This window comes from Pinus tabuliformis, chromosome 4_2 (assembly GCF_031772625.1).
Source record: "Pinus tabuliformis cultivar Carrire ecotype Pingquan chromosome 4_2, CPIR1, whole genome shotgun sequence".
NCBI classification, from domain to species: domain Eukaryota; kingdom Viridiplantae; phylum Streptophyta; class Pinopsida; order Pinales; family Pinaceae; genus Pinus; species Pinus tabuliformis.
The window spans coordinates 728804708-728828013 of NC_142304.1; the positions used below are offsets into that span (position 1 = coordinate 728804708).

General features: G+C 34.9%; 1 protein-coding gene across 1 annotated transcript; it reads right to left on the reverse strand.

Moving 5' to 3' along the window:
- Positions 1-1452: 1452 nt before the first annotated feature.
- Positions 1453-3434, reverse strand: LOC149171659 (putative cyclin-B3-1). The gene is made up of 7 exons (XM_089426045.1): positions 3279-3434; positions 2828-2917; positions 2559-2723; positions 2350-2409; positions 2114-2212; positions 1746-1924; positions 1453-1525 (listed from the first exon to the last, which is right to left on the reverse strand). The coding sequence occupies exons 1-7, from the start codon at positions 3432-3434 to the stop codon at positions 1453-1455; spliced, it is 822 nt and encodes a 273-aa protein (XP_089282171.1).
- Between the last annotated feature and the right edge of the window lie 19872 nt (positions 3435-23306).

The following is a 23306-nucleotide window of genomic DNA, read 5'->3' on the forward strand; positions in this document are numbered from 1 at the left end:
CGGAATACTGCTCTGTTTAGGTCTCAAGATTCATGAGATGCAACCAGATAGAGACCTCGTCTAGGTTAAAAGGCTAAAATCAACAAAATCTTGAACAATAAAATTAGAATATTGGGGGTACACCAAAACACCTCTAGGCTTTCAAAGCTACATATATAATGGACTTTGAGAAATAACATTTTGCATCTCCTTGCTTCAGAGAATGCATAACAGGCAATAAGAACTATAAAGCATCTAAAACTAACCATTTTCCATACTACTGATAAATTGAATATATTGAGAACTAAATATCGCTACATAACAATTCATGGATAATTTGTTACGTCATAAAGAAAAGAATAATAAAATCATATGCAAGAAGCTAAAAACTGTAGTGAACATTTATAAAAGGAACTAGAAAAGTTAAATTTACAAAAATTAAATTGATAAGAAATTCAATTTAAGGAACCAAAACCATGGAAACTAATCGATGACTATGCAGCTGTAGTAAGAGTCGCTGCAAAAGCCAGGTTCCATTTTAGCTATGATATGTAGGATAGCAGTAATCTATCATTGCAATATTAAAGAAACACTCCTATAGTTTTCCTCCTCTCTTCAAACTCTAAACCTGGGGTAGAACTCCTAATGAATAATGTGTAAATTAAGAACCTAACCTCCAACAATGCCCAAATTTAAACTATAGAAGTTTAGCTGGATGCATTAAGTGAGGGATCAGGGATCTGTTTTACTGCAGTGTGGTTGTAAAGTGAACCAATCTCATCTTCCATTTTTCCTACTTGACCTTCAAATATTTTTTCCCTCAGTTCATGCACTTCCTTCACTCGCTCTACATGTTTGACCTGGGCATGGTTCTCCAGTGTACCTGTACCATCAAAACCATTCTCCTTTGTTACATAAATTGAATCTTGCTTGGGTTCCTAAGGCTCTCCCTTACTCTCCAAATCCCTGTGCTTTTCTTCATCCTCCAAGACTGGATCTTTCTTTCTGGCACCTTCTACCCCTCATGGTGCCATCTCTTCTTCCTTCTCATCCATTTTATTTATTTCTTCAGTTTTGGACCCATGTATTTTTTCTTTGTTTTCTATTTTCCTTTTTTCATTACTCTCTTCTTCTACTTCCTTCTTCTTATCAAGCTCATCTTCTCCCTTCCCTTCTTCCTTTTTGTGATCAAAATCTTCCCCTGTTTCAGCCATATCTTCCCCATGATGGTTATCATGCATTTCCTCTTCCTTACTAGATTCTATTTGTGATTCTTGTTTCTTTACATCTTTTGAATCTCCTTTTGATTTTCTGGATCTCTTTGGTTTTTTCTTTGATTCACTTTCTGGAGTTTTGACTGGTGATTCCTTTACTTTTTCACTTATCCTTGAAGATCTCCTTGTTGGTGTTACCTCACCTCTAGTACAAAGAAAATGTCAAATTATATTTTCTAAAAGATACATGCTAATATCCTCACATGCCAATATACATGTCAATTCCCTCTTCTGCATTCTTATGGAATCCTACAATCATATTAGCACATTCCCTGCACAAATAAAAGCAAACGTTCAAACCCTCTTTCATATACGAGAGAATCAAATCATATAAAAAACAAATGACAAGAAATTCAAAAACTTTCTGCATAAAAAGAAAGCATGTAATTCTAGCGTGTTTGCATGCACCATAAACTATTATAGACCCTGTACTTGAATAAAATCAAGTAGGAAATACTAGGATGTAAAAGACAATGGGTATTCAAGATTTACTTGAGTTCTGATTCTCTATAGTGTGCATGTTTCTGAAGCAGTCTTGTCCAAGATGGCATCCTTTGCAGGATGTGTTGTGCCATGTATATAGCTAAGGCTGCCAGCATAGATGGTTTCCATTTCAATGCTTCATACTCAACCAGGCATAGTTCAAGAAGATAGAATGCCATCTTCTCAAGCTGATCCATGGAAACAAACCCAAAAGAGAATTAAATTTATAAAGATCCCATTTATGGAAGCTTACAGTTAGAACAAAATAGTGCATGATGCCTCTCATGCAACACATCGAAAATACAATGCATTTCATAACATAAGTGAGGCTCAATGCCATTTGAATATTCATCAAAATTTCAAGCAAAGTAGAATACCTGTTTATCAGCCTGAGCAGCCTTTAGAAACCTTTTCATGAAAACAAAGGGAGTTGGTACAACCAAATTGAATCTTAATTTGTTGAGCATCAATTTCTCCTGAAGAAAATGAAACATACCATAAACATGAGCAAAGATAACAATTCCAAATATGAATTATTTAAACAATTAGAAATATAAAGCTCGAAATATGGGAGACAAGTATGACATAATAATGTGAGAAAACAAAATCTCACCATGGAGAGAAATTCACCACGTGTGTAAACATTGTTTGAGATTGTAATCAGTTCCTTAACCTGTAAAGCCCTTAAGGAAAATGAGTTAGAATGTGAAGCCTTATTCTAGATGCCAAATCAAGGGCACAGGAAACAAGTTTTTAGTCAAAACAAATCAATACAAAATTTCAGCTTAACAACGAACTTTCCCTCCTGTCATTGTTTACCACCTTGGGAGCCCAAATTTCTTCATATTTGGTAGCAACTAGCATGGCAGTCAACCCCACTAGTTGAATATCCTTTCTCGTAATAGTGTACACCACAGAAAGAAATCTATCAATCAGGTTAATCATGAGAAAAAGTGTCTCATCCATTAAGTCAAATTTTAGATGCACCTGTAAGTGCAAATTGTTTATGTTAGAAAATTATCAACAGAAAGGTACAAAAAAAAAATATTATTATAGAAACAGATAGATATCGATATGTATTAATCAAGTACATCAATTAGCCAGTCAATAAGTATTTCCTGCATCTTCTGGTTGATATCAACTTGGCTTGACATGTAGTTTGATGAGAGATTGTTGCATGCCTGCAATACAACAAACACAACAGACCAAAATAGAAACAAATTAGACATACAACTATTTATTCAGAGTTGAATCTAAACTATAGACATGGATCAAGGCTCGCATCAATGCTTGACCTAATGTCCTCATTCATAAATTATAACCTTCCATGATGCTTAAGTGGGCACTTTAATTCTCCAGTGGAGATATTCATGTATGGCACAAACACACGCTACTCACATGTAATCACTGCATACTATATGTAGTGAAAAGCTAGTGTCTGATTAAATTGTTTAAATGAAGTGTATTCTTCCAAGACAAGATGTTGTTATTTCGAATAGAACAAAAACAGTTTGCAAGGCTCCCATGACAAAAGGGACATACCTCTGTATACCAATAGAAATGGTAAATGTCTTGAACATATTCAACTACAGCAAGTTGATTTTCATTATCTGCTTCGTCAATGTTGGGCAAGTCCCCTTCCTCTTCCATGACATCCTGATCAATGGCTCCAGATGCAAGATGTTTAATAGAAACCATTGGATGGAAATTGAAGCTATGGATTAGATAAACTGTGTTAATAAAAATCACCATCTACACATGCTAAAATAAGGGTTGTGGACCAAATTCTCCTAACCTCACTTCTAGTTGTCAGTGTTGATGTAAAAGCCCTCAGAAGCCTTGTCTTCCCTTTTGATGCATTAGACATTGGAATTCTTCTTGAGACACCTTTAGCTACAAGTGGGCATAACCAAGACTTGTATGCATTTGAAGCAGCTTTGCCTGAGATGTCAACATTTGAAGGCCTTGGTGGTATCGTTGAAGCTGAAGTACATTTGCTAGAGAGGCCAGTAGTAAAAGGCCTCCCTGAAGCTGAAGTTTTTTTACCTGAGAGGCCAGTAGTAGAAGACCCTCCCTAAAGCTGAAATGTTTTTACCAGTGAGACTAGTAGTAGAAGGTCTATGTTGTATCCTTGAACTCGATGGATCATTACTTGAGGCCTCAACATTTGAAACCCTAGGCATTTTTCCTAAAACTGATTCACATGTCTGTAACGGTACAACATTGGAAATCCCGGGTGGTTTTCTGCTACATGCTTGGATTTTGAAACCAAAGTTGATCTAATGCTTCCCTTATCATCTTTGTTCCTCTGTGGCCCCATTGGGTGAATGGTAGCAAAACAAAACCAATGGATGTAAAATAAATACATGTAAACCATCCCAACTAAACAGCCAAGCAAAGAGCCATGTTATTGACCTCAATATATCCACACGCAGTTACCGATTTGAAACAAAGGCCAACATATAAATCCCAGTAGTAATGAACTCAAATCATTTACCTCATGTTGCATACTAACATCTATGGATTGATATATGATAAATAAATCAAACAACTATTTAATCACACACAATTTATACAACCATGGATGATGTACTTACCATGGACGATGACTTTGTTGTAGCACTCGTATTCTTGACATTGGCACCAAACCTCCTACACACCCAATTCTAATTGTTAACTCTAATTGGTAAAAACCCTAAAATATCTACAAAATACCAATGCATCATATTGGGAAGCTAAATCTACCTTGGTAGATTTCCTATGGACATAGAATTACACACCCAAAGCGTCACATACAACATTCTTCTTCATCAAGCCTCGCCAGAAGAGGGTTTAAAATGCTTGAATAAGAATATGGCTAAAGAAAAATGCTTGACTAGAGAGGCTAAGCTCACAATCAAAACTTCTTTATAAAACTGAAGTTTCTACTATGTGCTGATAAAACAGGAGTACTACATAAGGGTTTTGAAAATAAATAAAAAAATACATATGTTCTAGGAATGAGAAAGCCTTCTTACTCTAGCTTGATCTCATCACCCCCATTGGGTTTTGAATCATGGAATCCTATGTTCCCAATGTCTGATAAAACCCTTCTAGGCCTCGTTTCGGCCCGCGTCACCACTACATCACAGAGCATCCATATAAACTCTATCAAATAGATCTCTATTTTGCACTAGTCATATAGAGCCATTAATATTCATATAAACACTAATAAATATGTACTACATATTTGTTGATAGTAGGTTTTGGTGTGGGGTTTGGAAAACAAAATACTATAAAATACCTTTGCTAGCCATGGGCCTGTTGGGCTTTGCCACCCTATTTTCAATTCCAATTTTGGTTTGCTGAAAAGACAAACACAAAGCATTCAGTAACTATTGAACAATCAAATAGGTCCCAAATAAATAAATCAGACAGTTGTTTAATCGCACACAATTTATACCACCATGGATGATGTACATCCCATGGACAATGACTTTGTTGTAGCACTCGTACTCTTGAAATCGGCACCAAACCTCCTACATACCCAATTCTAATTGTTAAATCTAATTGGTAGAAACCCCAAAATATCTGCAAAAGACTAGACCATCATATTGGGAAGCTGAATCTACCTTGGCATTTACTTATCAACAAGTTGATTCTACTTCCTAGATTTCATATGGACATAGAATTACACACCCAAAGTGTCACATACAACATTTTTCTTCATCAGCCCCTGCCAGAAGAGGGTTTAAAATGCCTAAATAAGCATATGGCTAGAGAAAAATGCTTGACCAGAGAGGTTAAGCTCACAATCAAAACTTCTTTATAAAATTGAAGTTTCCACTATGTGTTGATAAAACATGAGTACTACATAAGGGTTTTGCAAATTAAAAAAAAAAATACATATGTTCTAGGAATGAAAAATCCTGCTTACTCTAGCTTGATCTCATCACCCCCATTGGGTTTTGAAGCATGGCACCCTAGGTTCCCAATGTATGATAAAACCCTTCTAGGCCTCATTTCGGCCTGCATCACCACTACATCATAGAGCACACATATAACCTCTATCAAATCGATCTTTGTTTTACACTATTCATATAGAGCCATTGATATTCATATAAACACTAATAAAGATGTACTACATATTTGATGATATTAGGTTTTTTATGGGGTTTGGACAATATAATACTATAAAATACCTTTGCTAGCCATGGGCCTATTGGGCTTCACCATCCTATTTTTTATTCCAGTTTTGATTGGCTAAAAAGAAAAAACCAAAGCATTCACTAACTATTGAACAATCAAATAGGTCCCAAAGAAGAGGGCCGAAATAGGTCCCAGAACAAGCCTGAAATTAATACAAAAATGCCTCAAATGGGGGGCTCTCAGAAAGGTCGACAAGGGCCTTAGGAAAGGGCTAGTTTATGCCTTGAATGAGCCAAAATGAAATGAAAGATAGATACGAATTAGCCTCATAAAATAAATCATTTCATAATGACCCAATATCATTGAAAATTGATTCAGAAGTGCCCAGTAACAAGGGTATGAACTACATGATAATCAAAGTGTGATATTCAAATTGATTTAGAAGTGCCCTTTCAAAGTTCTTATGTAGTTAATAGAATTTATTGCAATAATTCAAGAATTCTAAAATCTTACCAGCTATCTTGAAGATTATGGGATAATGGAGAGACCAATAAGCAACAGAAAACTGGGAACTAGCTCTACATCACCTCCCATTAACAACCTGCCTCGCTCAACAACGCACATTTTTTTCTTCTAGTTGTGTTCTCGAGAGAGATCATAGGTATATTCTGTATGAAAGTTTGTGAAAAGAGGCCACCAAGTGGCCTTATTTTCCTTCTTGGAGGTGATATTTCATGCTATAAGCACTTTGCTATGTATTTTCCTTTTCCAAACCATGAAATAAAAACGTATGCATTCTTTCTTTGGAAAAATAAAATCAATTAAATTTTGCATACCATTCACCCTATCAAATTCTTGTCAATCCAAAAGTTGCAAAAAATCAGATACCATTCACCTTAAAATAGCCCTTGGATCATAAGCACACATTGTAAGGCCCATCAAACACATATATATCAATGTAGGCAAAAATAAGAAAGAAAAGTACCATCACCCAAACAATCTACTAGAAGCACATATCTTAATAAAGTTGCAAACAATTTAAAAACAAACTACCATCACATGTCCAAAAGCCTTTACAGATAGTAATTAATGTTAATGTTGTTTAGTGAAAGAACTGAAAGGAAATTCCAAAAATATGATTAAGGACTCAATTGACAATAATAACCAACTGCAATTTAACTTTTGTAGACCCCATGCGTATGGACAAAACATAAATACTGCCAAAAAGACTCTGATGGCACATTTGAACTACAGACTCTGATTTATATGTTCAATTTTAAAAAAATAGGAATTCTAGCTACTACATAAACATTCAAAATCACTTCATGTGATAGACGTTGCTCTCGTGTAAATCTATTGACTTGAGTGAGAAGAAACCATCCTGACTGAAGCTCATTCCATTAGATCCTTGATATCCTTTCTAGCAAGCAAACCATAAATCTAAAAATTCAAGGAAAATGTTAACATTAGTGAGAAGAACCACATACTTATCCACAAAACATATTCATGAAGAGGAATCACCTCTTCTTGTTTTTCATGACTAAATGGACCAATTTTAGAGGGACCAAATTAACATTTGAATGAAACACAACTCAAAAAGGATGAATGGCTAGTGAAAGAAACATGCACCAAAAAGTAGAAAAAAAAGGTTGAGTTATGCTGAACATTCACCATTTGAACTATTCACTAGACCTAAAACCAAAAAGTACAAAATTAACATCAGATTCATACAAACAAATCAACAAAAAAAACGATAATTATTTATAAATGATCCAACATATGGAAATACATAAGGAAAGATAAAGTAGAATGTTTTGAAAATCTACCTTGTTCAATTTTTTCACAAAATCTAAAAAAACTTTGTACTCACATTCTTCTAATTTTTATGTATCATTCCTAGCATTGTATGATAAGTTTGTAATTGCTATAACATATTCAAATTGTACAAAATCATGATCTGTCAAACCATACTTATACATGCGTTTCCCATTTATTCTACTATACCAACATAATTGAAGCTCGATGCCTTCTAATCTATCCAAAAGGTCAATGTCATTATGGTAATCAAACACCCTATTACTATCCTTCTTCATTATTCTTTGAACCCTTCCAATGTACCTTGTTCCACAAGAAACACCTTGTTTTTTACTTCTAGGAACACCTTTTCTTACAGTATGTTCAGTGGGGGGAATTGAGTTGCTTTCAAACACCACCCCATAATCTGATCCAATTCCAAAGCCAATTGAGACACCTTTTCGTGGAGCCTTCCCATCTCACCTAAAGTAGACCCCATTTCTCACTTTTTTCAACCTATATTTGGATAATGTTGGATTTCCATTCAACTAACTAACCAAACATGCTTTAAACATATCCTTACCATCAAGATCCACAACTAGATTTATCGTTTTATTTCCATTTTCATCAATGGAGTCTAAAATTTCATCCAACTTGTGTCTCCACTCACTTTCCATTATTTGTAATTCACTTTCATTGTGTACCAACGATGATGAATATTGGAATATAGAGTTGGAATAACTCGGTGGGGAAGCATCAACTACTTCATCCACAATGTGGAATGTTGGATAATTTTGATCCTCTGTCCATGGTTTAACCCACCAAGAGGATTGAGTGTAATTTTCTGGTTGCATTCCAAGAGTTGATAAAATGTCTTGCGCATCCTTCAATCCAATCTTAAGGGCTTCTACAATTTTAGTGTCTGTGGATATTGAATCATATTGCTATAATATTCCAATTTTTGTATTGTTCTTGGTGCAATCTATTCCAAATTATTTCTTGCTTCTTATGAGATTTATTAAAATGAAGCCCTTGGGGATCTGATTCTTCTTTAGCAACTCTAATAAGGGTTCCAACAACATAAAGTAAGTCAGTGAAATCATAGGCCCTCTCCACTCCAACCATCCCACCAAATTTAATAAATAAGTTCTCACATACATCTGACCCAGTCAGGTGCAAAACACATGGAAAGTTAGAGTAATGATCTCGAAACAATCTCATCAACAAAACTGCAAAATGGAAAGAAATTTTCACATCTTGATATGCTTCTCTGCTGATAAAACTTATGTTTAAATTAGTATGAGATTGTTTATGTACCCAACATAGCCATAATGTGAAGAAATGATGAACTGGTGAAGCATTTTGCACCCTTTCCCAAAGGCTCAAACTATGAGACATAAAGATGTCAATGTATTCAACAACAATCATTAGATAAGTCTATGTAGCTAGTGTTCTCTCTAACTTTCCACTTGGTGTACTTCTCAACTCTTTCAAACACCTTTGAACGTGCCTTGAAGCAATGCGTTGTGTGGATCCCCAATTTTGTCAATCCATCCTCTCTATATTTTAACCCTTAAGCTTGTTGTCATCCACTTTAAAAGTGTGATAAACCATTCTGACATGAACAAAACTTATGTACTCATTTCCTAAGACCAATTCTTGTCGATCGCTAAACAAAGGATTCACTAGCTTTTTGCTGTTGTGGATGTAATCTTGGTCATGCAATCTTGTTACATTGCAACCATTGTACAACCTAGTTAGCCTCCAACCTTCCCAAGGAATTTGATATCGAAGACCTGATGTTGAAGAATAATCCTTCAACATAAGTTGTCTTCTTCTGCTATTCCCATTCGAGGAATGACCAACAATAGGTCCCAAATTATTTTCCACGTGTTTCTTTGACGCAGATTCTACCTTTTCCCATTGTTGATAAACAAAATGTGCATTGAACCTATTGCATGTTGGATGAAAAACCACAACCGAGCGAGGAAGATTTTCATGTAAAGGGTTTGCAATATTAACACGTGCATAATGGACAATAACATTGTTCTTAAAGGAATATGTTATAATCTCATAGCCTACAACTCTGTCACCAACTATCACCAAGAAATGTGATTGGAATTGATGTTCTTATTTCGTACCACAAAACCACACCAGTGTACCACTTTTTCCTACCCACCTAACATATTTTTTCACAACTGTTTCATTTTCAGCGAGCAATATAGGAATTGGGCCATCTATACCATGCTTGGGTTTATAAGAAGCATAACCATTTTCGACTGCCTCAAAAATATGCTCATGCTCCCCTGGGATATATGTTAATGACTTTCTAACTTTCCTTAAATTCATAGATATTGAAGGGCCATCCAGATTCAAGCTAATAAAGCTATGTAATCTAGGACCACCCCATAACTTGATCATCTCATAAAGTGATTTTGTGGATGTACTATACCTTCTCATTGGTTTTGTATGCATCAAGTTATGAAACATATCCTTGACAAATTCCCAAACTGCATCTTTACCTTGTAATTTTCCTTCCTTATGTGCCTCACACACATCTTTGCAAAACCTAAAGACATCTTTCTTTTCTATCAATTCAAACAAATTTTCCTTTAGGGATCTCATTCTAATAGAGTGTAGCAACCTTTGTCCTCTCCCACCAAAGAGATTGCATTGTTGATCTATGGTTAGCATTTGTAACTCTTGCAACATTCTTTGGTTCATTTTGTGTTAGGTCCCTATACTACTAGTGTAACCCCTATTGTTATTAGTACAACCCCCTTATTATATTATTGTGCCCATGTAGTCACCATATTGTTATTATTGTGCCCTTACATTATTATTGTTATGTCAGCTCTGATTATATTATGACCCCTTAGACTCCTATATATAGAAAGGAGGTCTTGTAATTTGTATCGTCGAATAATTTTTCATTTGTGTAATGTAAAGGAGGTTTCCCCCTCAAAGAGGCTGAATTCTAATGTGTTAATATATCTTTTCTATCTTTTTGTGAGCTAGTTTCATAACATTTGGTATCAGAGCTATGGGTTCTAGGGTTTCGCTGCCCCAAACAGGTCATCGTGGAATTTTCACTATAAATTTTTCTCTACGAAGTTTCAGAAGCTAAACCAAAAAACCATTTAATAAGAAATTGGTCTAAACCTCGTGTCTGAATTTGAGATCCTGTGTCGCTATATTTTCAGGGATATGATCTGAGGAAGTTAGGGTTTTTTCAAGCTCCAAAATTTCATCTCAAACAGGTCATCGTGGAATTTTCACTATAATATTTGTTCTACGAAGGTTCAGACTCTTAATTAAAACCCATTTGAACCAAAATCTTGATGAAGCTCTGTCCAAATTTTAGATCTTGATGCGCTATATTTTCAGACATATGATTTGAGGAAGTTAGGGATTTTGTAGACTCTCGAATTACATCCTAAATAGGTCACCTTGGGAAAATCGTCATAACTTTCTCTCTATACATCAGATTGAAATTTCATCAGAATTTACAAAAAGAGGATGGAATTTATTTTATTTGGGTATAATTTTTAGAATCTAAGGTTGAAAGAGTGATACGTGGTACTCCGTACAATTTCGCTATACTGAACTAGTTTATAGTTAGGTCATCGCGAGAGATTGGGAATAAATCTTTCTTCGGGAAACCAATTGTGATCAAACTTGCGGAGCTAGAAAGAGGACTCATAGGGATATTATAATCCAAAACTTTAGAGCTTAAAGATCCAAAATTACAGAGTTACATTCGTTTCAAGATCAAGTTCCTAAAATCAGGAAAAAGCGAGATGAGGAAGTTTGATGCCAAGGATCCAGTGAATTGGATATTACAGATAAAGAAATATTTTGATCTACATGATGTACCACTATTACAAAAGGTACGTATTGCATCTAATTATTTAGAACCGGATCAATTTTTATGGTATAAAGGGCTTTGTTCTCATAAACCACTTGTTACATGGTCAATTTTCACAGAGGAAATGATAGCACATTATGAGGATACAAAGAGAAACACCTTCTTTAGCCAATTGATAATTCTCAAACAAAAGTGTTAAATGGCAGAGCACATTGAGGACTTTCAAAAATTGAATATAAGGGAAAATGATACTCCAGAAAAGCAGAGGATTGATGTCTCCATAGGGACTTTAAAGGATAACATTCAACATGAGGTTCGTCTTTGGGAACCTGATTCATTGGAGAAGGCATTCAGGTTGGCAAGAAAAGTGGAAAGCAAAATTATGGAAACAAGGAAATCTACTGCTCACAACTATAAATATGGAAGTGTTGTTTCTCTTAGCCTTCCATAGCCTACAAGGTTGACACTGCAACAATTGGAAGAAAAACAAGCAAAAGAGCTTTATTACAATTGTGATAAAAAATACACTAAAGGTCATAAGTGTGTTGAGAAGAAATTATTTTACATAGATTATGAAGAGGAGGAAGAAAAGCATCAAGAAACATAAAAAGAGGAGGATATACATGAGGAACCAACCCCAAAGAAAGAAGAAATAAACCCAACCTTATCTTGTATTGCAATGGCAAGAATTACCACTCCTCAAACTCTCAAGATAGAAGGACATATCAAGAAGAAGAAGGTTGAAGAAATGAAATATCAGGAAGAAAAGTATCAAGAAACATCAAAAGAAAAGGATACTCACCAGGAACCAACCCCATAGAAAGAAGAAATGAATCCAACCATATCTTGTAATGGATTGGATGGAACTACCACTCCTCAAACTATAAAGATAGAAGGACATATCAAGAATAAAAAGGTAATAATGTTGATTGATTCGAGTAGTACCCATAATTTTATTCATTGTAAGATAGCTAAGGAATTGAATTACTTCCTATATCCAGCACGAGAGTTTGAAGTGACGGTTGTAAGTGGAGGAACCATAAATTTCTCTAGAAAGTGCCATAATATCAAGCAATCCATGGGACAATATGTATTGAATATCCCAATGATTTCCGTTCCAATGGGTGGTACTGATGTTGTACTAGGAGTCCAATGGCTACAATCCTTGGGTACAATACCTTTTAATTTTCAAGAACTTTTCATGAAATTTTCTTTAGAAGGAAAGGAAGTTGAATTAAGGGGTATCACAGGGAAACCAGGAAAGATAATAAGCTCTAACGGAATGATAAAGCTTCTAAAGAAAGAACAATGAGGCGTAATTGCACAATTATGTTCGCTAATGGTTCCCACATTGAAACCATCTATTTCTCTAGATCTCCAAAAAGTCTTGGATAATCATTCCAAGGTATTTGAGACTCCCAAAGGTCTCCCACGTATTCATGATCATGATCATGCTATTCATTTGATTCCAGGGAGTGTTCCTCCAAACATCAGGCCTTGTAGATATCCTTATGGCCAAAGGAGTGAAGTTGAACATATGGTTGTAGAAATGGTAGAGTTTGGTATAATTATCCAACAAAATTTGATAAACAAAGCAAGGAATGAATGGAAGAATGGCGAAGAAAGGTGGGAACTCATTCAAAATTTGCCGAAGATCTCAGTTCCAACAATATTTCCAGAACTTGACAAAGAGGGAAAAATCATATTGGAACCTGAAGCATTCACAGAACCGAGAAGTCGACAACTATGAAATCGATCAATTTCAGAGTATCTCATCAAATGGAAGAACTTACTCGGTGAAGATTCTACATGGAAGGATCAAAATTTTATACTGGAGCATCAAGAACTACTCAAGCATTAAGGACAACAATTTTTGAAGGAGAGGGGAATGTTAGGTCCCTATACTACTAGTGTAACCCCTTATTGTTATTAGTACAGCCTCCTCATTATATTGTTGTGCCCATGTAGTCCCCATATTGTTATTATTGTGCCCCATAGAAGCCCACTGTTGTTATTATTGTGCCCCTACATTATTATTGTTATGTCGGCTCTGATTATATTATGACCCCTTAGACTCCTATATATAGAAAGGAGGTATTGTCATTTGTATCATCGAAGAATTGTTCATTAGTGTAATGTAAAGGAGGTTTCTGCCTCGAAGAGGCTAAATTCTAAGGCGTTGATATATCTTTTCTATCTTTTTGTGAGTCGATTTCATAACATTTTGAGTCAAATAGTCAAGTCTTCTACCTTTTCCTGTATCTCATTCACTTCTTTTATTTGTGCACATTGATTCACGATATAATCACATCCTAAAGTCATAACATTTTGGAACCAACTTACAAAAGTTGCATGTTAATGAATCAAATGGGATCCCTGTTTCAGAAGCCCTCCGGCAATGAATATGTCTATATGTACCATCAATACGACATGTAATGCCCTCATAACATAACATGATCTTGTTATGCTTCTCTATGGCCCATAATTTTCCACCTCTTTGATCATCCATTAGGACCTTTGTTTCCAATCTCTACCCATTTCTATCTATATAAGGATACCAATACCCCCAACATTGTAGTAACAAGGGAGATAATTGGGCTATAATAAGATGACAACAAACAAATAAATTAGAAGTAAGATAAATAAAATAATATACAAATGCATATTCAAGTTTAGTCTAAGCTGTTAATTAACACACATGAAGTAGAAGGATCTGCACTTGTAGAACCCCTATGTAATACTGATGGTGATAATGGGACCAAGAACCTAGTCAAACTTTATTGGGACTTATCATTGGTAGGCTTCTTGGGTCTCCCAACTGTGCCACTCCTTAGCCCAATCTCCTCATGTGAACCCTCATTTGTAGTAGTAGTAGTGTGCTTCTTTGATTTCATGTGTTCATTTAGAGAACTGACAATATTACCACTTGTTAGAACTAAGAAAAACCATTTATTGCATCGTGTATATTCCACTCTCACATTTTTCATGTCCTTATAGTCTGCAAGTGTTGCTTCCACCACCTTGAACAAATTAGGCTCTTGTGTCTTGTTGAAATCATCTAGAAGTTTGATTTCTTGATCAATATGAAATTTATATCTAACCATCACTGTTTGTTTACTTTGTTACATGAAGGAATTTCACTACCAATTGGCATTGATAGGTGTTGTTGATGGGCCCCTATTTTCATATGATGGTTTTTGAAGTTACATGTTGTTCGTGCTACCAAGGATACATCACCTGTTCCATAATCAATGCCACAAATTTCACAATGGATCTTTATTTTAGATTCTCCCTTTTCTGAATATACTTTGAGAGTAATTTGCTCATTGACAAACTCTTCCATTAAACTTTTAACTTTTTTTTTTTCCCTAGATGCCAATACACTAGGATCAACAACTATGGCTTGTTCCACTGACAAAGACATATTTTCAACTCTTGGTTGTTTATGCATAGGTCCATCCACATTCACTTCATTGTTTTCAAAGATTGGTGTTGTTTCCACTACATTGGAACCCTCTTCTTCCACTTCAAATGTGCATAGTTTCCTCTTGATGCCTACAAGTGTTTTACAAACTTTCCATTTTTTCTCTCGCTTTGGATTTAAACCTGTACCATCCTTGATAAAATCAAAAGGGTATCCAACAATTTCATCATGACTTTCAGCAAATGTACAACCTTCTCGACACTTGACTACGCCAATGATAGAATTCTCTTCATCTGTAGAAATTTTATAAAACAACTCCATATGTTTTTGCACATAAATAAATGAAAAAGTAAGTAAAATTCCACAAGCATATCTGTTATTATAAAATAAAGAGCAAGGAAGCAAGGTATGAAATTTCAATTCAAAGCTCCAAAAAACATAAAGAAATATTACTATTTGGATGAAACAACTTGATTCAAAATGTACTATTGGTGGATTCCTCAAATGGAACTCAAACCAGAAATAAAACATATTACTAAAACAGATTTGAGAGTTGGTTTATTGCTACACCAGAACTCTTTTCAGCCTCTTGGGTGGGTGTGAGAATACATGTTCTCCACCATTTAAAGCATCTGAATTGAACAACGACAATGTGGGTTGTAATTCTTTAACTCTGATAATTTATTCTTTTGAAGCACATTATGAAGTTTGGGGCAAAGAGACTTCAAAGGACATGACATTTGAGTTCTATAATATCAAGTACACTCCATGTCGAGATCTAGTGAGATCGCATAAGTTTGATAGAACTAGGTTGATAAATGGGTCACTGTCTAGACAAGGAGGAGGCCTTGAAATGCCCAGGTTATTGAGCATTTCAGTATAAAAAGCACCATCATAATTTGATGGAGTTTTGATGGTGTTTTCGTAAAAAAGGGTTTTCAATTTTGTTAGGACCATGGAGAGTGGAGACTATGTGCTTTGGTTTATTTCTGTTAGAGACTCTGCCTCCGGTTTATGGTCCCTAGACCATTTTATCCTCTAAAAATGATGGTTCATTTTCTAGGAGTCCTAATGAAGGAAGATTCACCCATCATTCTTGTCAACTCTCTCAGCACATCGCATATCATAGTGTCCCTATGGATGTAGATGGAGGTACATAAAAGGTTGCATGAAACCACTAGAGTTAAGCACTATAATTCGTTTCTTGGCTTTCATTCATTGTACATCACTCATCTATGCTACAACAAATTCTGAACTTAAAATGTCACATTTATTGTGTGCCTCACTTTTGTGTAGGCCCAAAGGCACTTGCAACTACATAAGGAAGCACAAAGACATTACTTGCAGTAAATTCAAGAGAAAGCAAAGGAAACTCTTGCAAGATACAACCTGGGGTTAGTTGGAATGGATGTTACTTGTTCAAAAATTTCTGAGTTTGTGTCAGGAGTGAAAAGTGAATTTTTTAAGTCTACATTTTTTGATTTGACATTCTCTACTGCCTAAAATATCTTGTCTATTTCAAGAATCTGAAATTTCCCTTCAGTAATCCTAGCCTAAAAAATGTTTTGGATATGGTTTCCTCACTTCAAATGGCAGAAGTTGCATATGATATAATAGTGCAGTTTTAGCAGGAAGAAATAGAAAAACATATGAGGTTGCAAGAATTTCCAACAGAAGAAAAAATTTCGTCTCCTTTCTTTAGGGCCAAGGACTCTTCAATATTTTTTTGCATTAGAAGGCTACTAGTGACATAGCACAAGCAGAAGAAAATGGCAATCGTTTAATTGGTGAAAATGGAAGTGTGTGAATCAATGGAGTACTTGTTGTTCGACCCATCGCAACAACATTAGGATTTTCTAGTGTTGTATCTTTCCACAAAAATAACCAACATTTTCTTGTTTTCACTTTAAGTTTTAGCCTAGATAGGATTGTCAATCTGTCCGAAATCCCTTTATTTTGGTTAAATTTTGTAGTTGTGTGGCAACGGATTTGACTATTAGGAACTTTTGCAGTGCGCCTATTTAATTCTCTGGATGGTAGTTTTTTTGGAAGTGAACATTGTTGGATTCCAGGCAAGTTGGGCATTCTGAATGCTTTGAAGAAAAAAATATTGACATGTGAATTCATTGCACATGCTCACACTATGTTTCATTGAATGGTAATCTGTTATGAAGTAGGTTCATTGGGACCAAGATAATTGAAATCATAATATGCTAGATTGTGATGAGGCCACTGTAGACCTCTTGAGCAGGCAGGGGTGTGAAGCTGCTAGAATGCCTATGTTTTATTTTCTTTACCCGTAATGCCCCCTACCATTTTTTTTAAAACATTGTCACATCCATGGACCTGACTTCTAGAACATTTTGAATCCTTCCTAAGCTGGTGTGAATGCTAGGATTACTACCAATTTGGGATTGTGTGTTTTGATGGCCTTAATTTCATGCAATTCTGAATTTAGCACATATTTTCTATGATTTCTTCCCTCGGAAAAGGATTTCATAAAATTTCTGCCACTTGCTAATGACATGCTATAACTTATTGTATAAAATCTCACAAACCAAACTACCCTCCGATACTTAGACTACACTTTGGGTACTAGCGGTTTGTTTCCCTTTTGGGGGATATTTTTCCTTCAGAAGAAAAAAAACTAATATATCATTCAAATAAGAGAAAGGTTTACTCTTTTGGGGACTTTTTTCCTTCATAAGAAAAAAACTAAGCTTTCGTTCAAATAAGAGAAAGGTTTACAATATCTCAATCCTGTAGCATTCATCTTTTCTGATTGGATCCAATCCAGAATACATCACATAAATAGACAGAAAATAGAAGGAAAAAAGAATCTAAGTGAGGGTTTGAACCCCTCTCCAAAGGACGTGTGAATAGACATATAACAAAGGAAAATGAAGAGCAAATTTTTAATCGAAGGATGCCCGAGAGAGAAAAAAAAAACAGTAGCTGGAAAGAAATTATAACTCACGAACCCATAACACTGCCACTACCATCTAGAAACATTTCAAAAAATTAAAAAAAAGGACATAGAGAGATCATGTTTGGAAAGCATATCTGCTTCCCTATTTTACTCACTGTAAACGTGTTGAAATAAACCTCCAAAAAATTGCACTTGAAGCTCAACTTCCAATTGCACAGATAAGGACCTCAAGAGAACACTTTCCCTGTATCCAGTTCATCATGGTGAGAGAGTCCTTGATGATGAGAATGGAGTTTGTAGGGAATTACTCATGAAACATCCCTAGAGAGGCTATCTGAGGAATCGCTAGTACTTACTCATAAAAAATCCCCAAAGAGGTTGTCTAACGAATTGCCAATATTGCCCAGGGGTATTCAGGTTCACAATGTCCACCAGGATGTCGCCCACCCTTCGCAGCTTTTGGATTATTGTGGGGGAGCTTCCTACAAATTTTCTAGACCTCCTAGCCGAACCCCAGTAATTTCCACTGAGTGGAGCATCATGAATGTCGACATAGTTTGCCACACAGACCTCCCAAGCCTCTTAAGTCATAGTTCCTATCAGATAGTTTCAGAGTAGAGAAGACAGAGTCGGAGGCTACTTTACAAGAATGTTACTAGGAAAACTATGTTGGTTAACTGTTGGTTAAGTGAGGAGGTGGAAGCATGGTCACTCAAATGATTGGCTGGCATTTGAAGAGCAGAGGCGCGAAGGCTCTGTTGAGGTAAGGTCTTGCATCGGGCGACCGATTCAAGTGCTGAGAAACTCGACAACTAAATTCATGTTAGGGTTCAAACGAGTAGAACGGCTTAGGGTTGTAGGTGAGTTACAGAGGCTCGACTCCAAAATTAAACTCTTTCCCTCCACCATGATGTCTAGCCTAATTTTTCCTTCCGCTTGATGTATTTTTCCCTCCTCTTGGCCAAAAAAATGTATAAAAAATACCTTAGTTTATATATATTATTGCATGGCATATTAAAACCCTTTAGGACCTCATTATAACCCCAATATTTTTTTTTAAATTTTTCCATTTTTAATGCCCCAATATGAACACACGTGATATAATATTGGTTTGTCAGTGACGCCCTAGTGGTTTGGTTTAGGAACATTATTTTTAGGATGCTTCTTCTTAGGATTCTTTGAATTTGGTTCCTGATGGGATGTTAAGGCTTTCTTAGAAGAGTTTCCAGTATTAAGAAGACCAAGATGTAAGAGTTTTTTTTGTTCTCTTATTAAAGAATCACAAAAGACATCAAAAGAGGGGGACTTGTAGGTTTTTCCTTGAGAAATAAAGGCTTCTCTAGTAGAATGGAAGGTGGAAAAAAACATAGAGTAGGCTAGTCCTTAGTTAGTAAGAATGGAATAGATAAGGCTACCATCTTGTTTCTTAACCTTAACACCTTCCAAGAGAAGTGTAAGGGTTTTGAACTTGGACAAAAAATCTTCAATGGAAGAAAAATTAATGGGGTTCAATGTAAGCAACTCATTTTCGAGTTGGTGGGTTCTAATTTCAGTTTTAATTCCAAAAAATTTATTGAGTTGTTTCATTGCTTCATCAGGGGTATCAATTTCTGCGATATCAAATCTAAGGTATGGAGAAATACACATCCCCATCAACCCACATTCTTTATTTTTCTTATTTTCCCATTTGGCTTGGTTATATTCATCTTTATATTTAGACTCTTGGTCTGAGGGTATTCTATAAAGACCTTTACTTCGAAGTAAATCCACAATGTAGGATAGCCATTAGAAGTAGTTGGTGCTATAAAGAATAACTAGGCATGGACTTCCAATTTTAAAAGAAACTGAAGATAAAGATGTTGAAACTAAGTGTTCTAATGGAAATATCTTGAAAAATTAGGTCGATTAAAAAAACGACTTCCGAATGAAGAAGTTATGGTTTTTTGAAGAAACATTGTTGAAGATGTCAACGAATTACGTGAATGTTGGGAAGTGAATGATAATGTTATATTTAAAAAAAATCCCCCGCCTTTCCAAACTTAATCTATTTAGCTCACTTTTAAAAAAATATTAATTTATGTGACCCAATTTTATAAATAAGTGAAAATCACTTTTACAATTGTACTTTATGAATTATCCACTAAATTGTAACTTAAATAAAAGATAAAGTGACTTTAGAATTAAAGTGACTCACTTTTTATAATGGGTGAGAACACTTAAATAAAGTAAATTTAAAACATAAGCTACATGTGCTTTTTGAAAAAAATAACTCAACAAAAATAAAGATTTGAACTCAAGACCTCTATTCTCATAAAGTAACTTTGGACCAACTGAGCTAGTTTAAAAGGTTAATAATTTTTGAAAAAGAGGAAGCACTTTTTTCTTTTTTGCTCACTGAAGTTTTGGAGTGTGTGCTTACTTGAAAAACCCATTTTTTCCTACAAAAAAAAAACCACACAAACCAAAACAAACACACAAAAGTTATCCAAGCCTTACATCTTAAAATTAGATTTGGCTAGAAACTATGCAGTTTCCTCAATGTTTCTTGTTTTTTGAGATCACACTAAGGCACGGTGGAAAAGGGCATACGCATGAGAAAATACCATTCTTTCTATTTCTGGTTTGTCCATATCGCATAGAGTTTCGGGGCAAAGAGCATATGCAAAAATGAAAGGTATAATCCGGTAATAAAAAAACAGAGATAAATAAACTGAAATAAACAGAGAGATAAATAACTAAAACTGAAAATAAAGATTGTATACCTCCAGATCTTAAAAATGTCGTAGATAGGAATACCAGAAACTTTTTTGCTTGAAACTAAAGGGGTTCATGGCTGGAACATATGATCCTAACAAAATAGAGCAGTCCTCTAAGCCCGAAAGTGGTGAGAAACAATAGATCTAGGAAACAATAGTCAGATGCAGTTGTACTGACTTCAGATTTGGATCAACTACGGAGGTGACCCTTGAATAACTTTGATACCATGTAAGAATTTATAGGGTAAGTTCCTTAGATAGAACACCAAAAGACACCACTCATAAACAGATCACAGATCAGTACACTAGTATTCTTGATGTGGTTAAGACCCTCAAAGAGGAAAACAATTCATGGTCTAAGCCAATGCAACCACTTCAGTAAATTTATTAAAGTAAAATAAAGAAAATTTACATAAGCTTCTCTCATGAATGACCACCTAACAAATGAACCTCCATGCTCTTTAAATAGAGATCATGGACCAATCGGGTATCAAGCCATGGATCAAGTGTCGTAATACCGAGGAGAGAATGAACTGTCAGATCACTTCATGTCTAGAACATATCGTGGCCGTCTGATTGTAAGTTACAAAAAATACATACTAAAGAAACACACTTTACCTAACTATACACTAGACCAAGTTGTGCTTAATTATTTCCTATGTGTTAGAATATCCTAACATCCCCCTTAAGAACAACTTGGGATAATATTGAAGGATGTACAAAGATGACATAATAGGAGAAGGAAGGAGGCATTAGAGCGTAATATAAAATAATAAGAAAGATGTGAATTCCCATTAAAATTGTTTAAAACCCTTCACACTAATAATTCAATCTTTTTCCTTATCCATAATATCAAACTCTGTCCTAAACCTTTTGCTGATAGCCAATTATGTATATATACATCTCATCTAAATCAACATATCTACCTATACTATTTATCCAATCAATTTTTTTTTTAATAATAATAATAAAAAAACATATGTAATGAGATATCAATTATTATGAAGTATTATGCTCAAACTAAATTTTAAAATAATATTGAAATATATTTGTGTTTTCTCTCAAATGGATATTTTTTTAATGAAATAATATGAAAATTAAATAATATTTTAATGAAACGACAAGAAAAATAAATATTTTTTTCCCTTTGAAGAATTACTTCACAACCTCTTAAAAATTACATATTAAGATTATGGAAAGTGGAATTTACAAAATAGACTAAGAAATGTGAAACCTGATGCTGACTTTTACAGTAAGCTCATTGTTATAATGAAATGAAAATTAATTAAATTGTGAATTAGATTTTGCAGCATTGTCATACAGAAATGTAAAAGAATCTAATAATGGAAGTTTCATATACCTAAAACCTAGGCAATGTGAAACCTAGATGATGTACACTTTATCATGGGCTCATTGTTATTCGAAACATTTAAAAGAAATGCTTAGGCAACATTATTTGTCATAATGAAATGAAAATGAACTAAACTAGCAATTACACCAAATGTTGTAAAGGAAACGCCATAACTCGATAGCATATGGAAAAAGAGTGTAGATGAAGCGATGCGATATGCAATCTAAATGTAGATGAATTTGAGTAAAAGAGAAATAGGATAACCATTCTATCTCCTCAATGTGCTACCAAATTTGAGACATTAGGGATTGAAGCCACACATTCTACATAAAAAGCTTTCATTAGCACGGTCAATAACTATTTGAAATTCCCATAACTTGCAACCTCTTCAAACTACAAGCACTTAAATAAAGAACAACAAACAATGTTGAGAACTCGACCTTTGAATTGGAACCAGGACCCAGAATGAATTGAAATGCATTTATATAGAAAACACCACCAATCCCATACCTAGGTGGATGCCATTGGTTGGCCCCATCAAAGAAACCCCATGGGGTATCACAATCTAGAGTAGGCATAATCAACATATAAGGAGCAACATACTTTTTTAATGAGATCACCTGAAGATTCCCTGATAATTCGTCTGTGGTTTCCTTCAAAATTCCTGCAAGATAAATTCCAGCTAACATGGAAATAGGTATAAGAAACTCTTTATTTATGCATCCACAATAAAAAATCTCACTTAGAGATGACACAAACAAGACAAGAATGAACAACCACTTTTCCACCTCAAATGTGAGCCTAAATATGTGGTGCAGAAAAGAAGAAAAAATAAAAATAAAAAAAAAAAATTGTAGGATTTGTCCCATGGAAAGACCTTGGTCCTATATTGGTTTAGGACATTTGTCCCAAAGAATTTTCACTTTCTCCAAATATAGATGGCTAAATTTTTCTGGGCCACCTCATTGCACTCTAGTAATATTCATTTCATGAGGAATTAATCACTTAAAGTTTCGGTATTCAATAGCCTCTAAAGGACTTGAAACTAATGAGGCCTTACATAGGTAAGAAAGTTGCTTTTTGAGAGAAATAAAATAGAATTATATTAAAGTCCAGAACAACATAAAGGCATAAGAGTATGAAAAAAAGTTAGCCATTAACTTGGAAGCAACTAACTTTTGTCATGACTATCTAAAAATTCAATCTACATTTGCCCCAAACCCAAGCTCAAAGGAAAGTCTAAACTAAGAAGAAGAAAAGCATGCCACTAGGCTTGGACGATGAAAAACCAATATTACCTGTATCCATTCATAAGTTGGG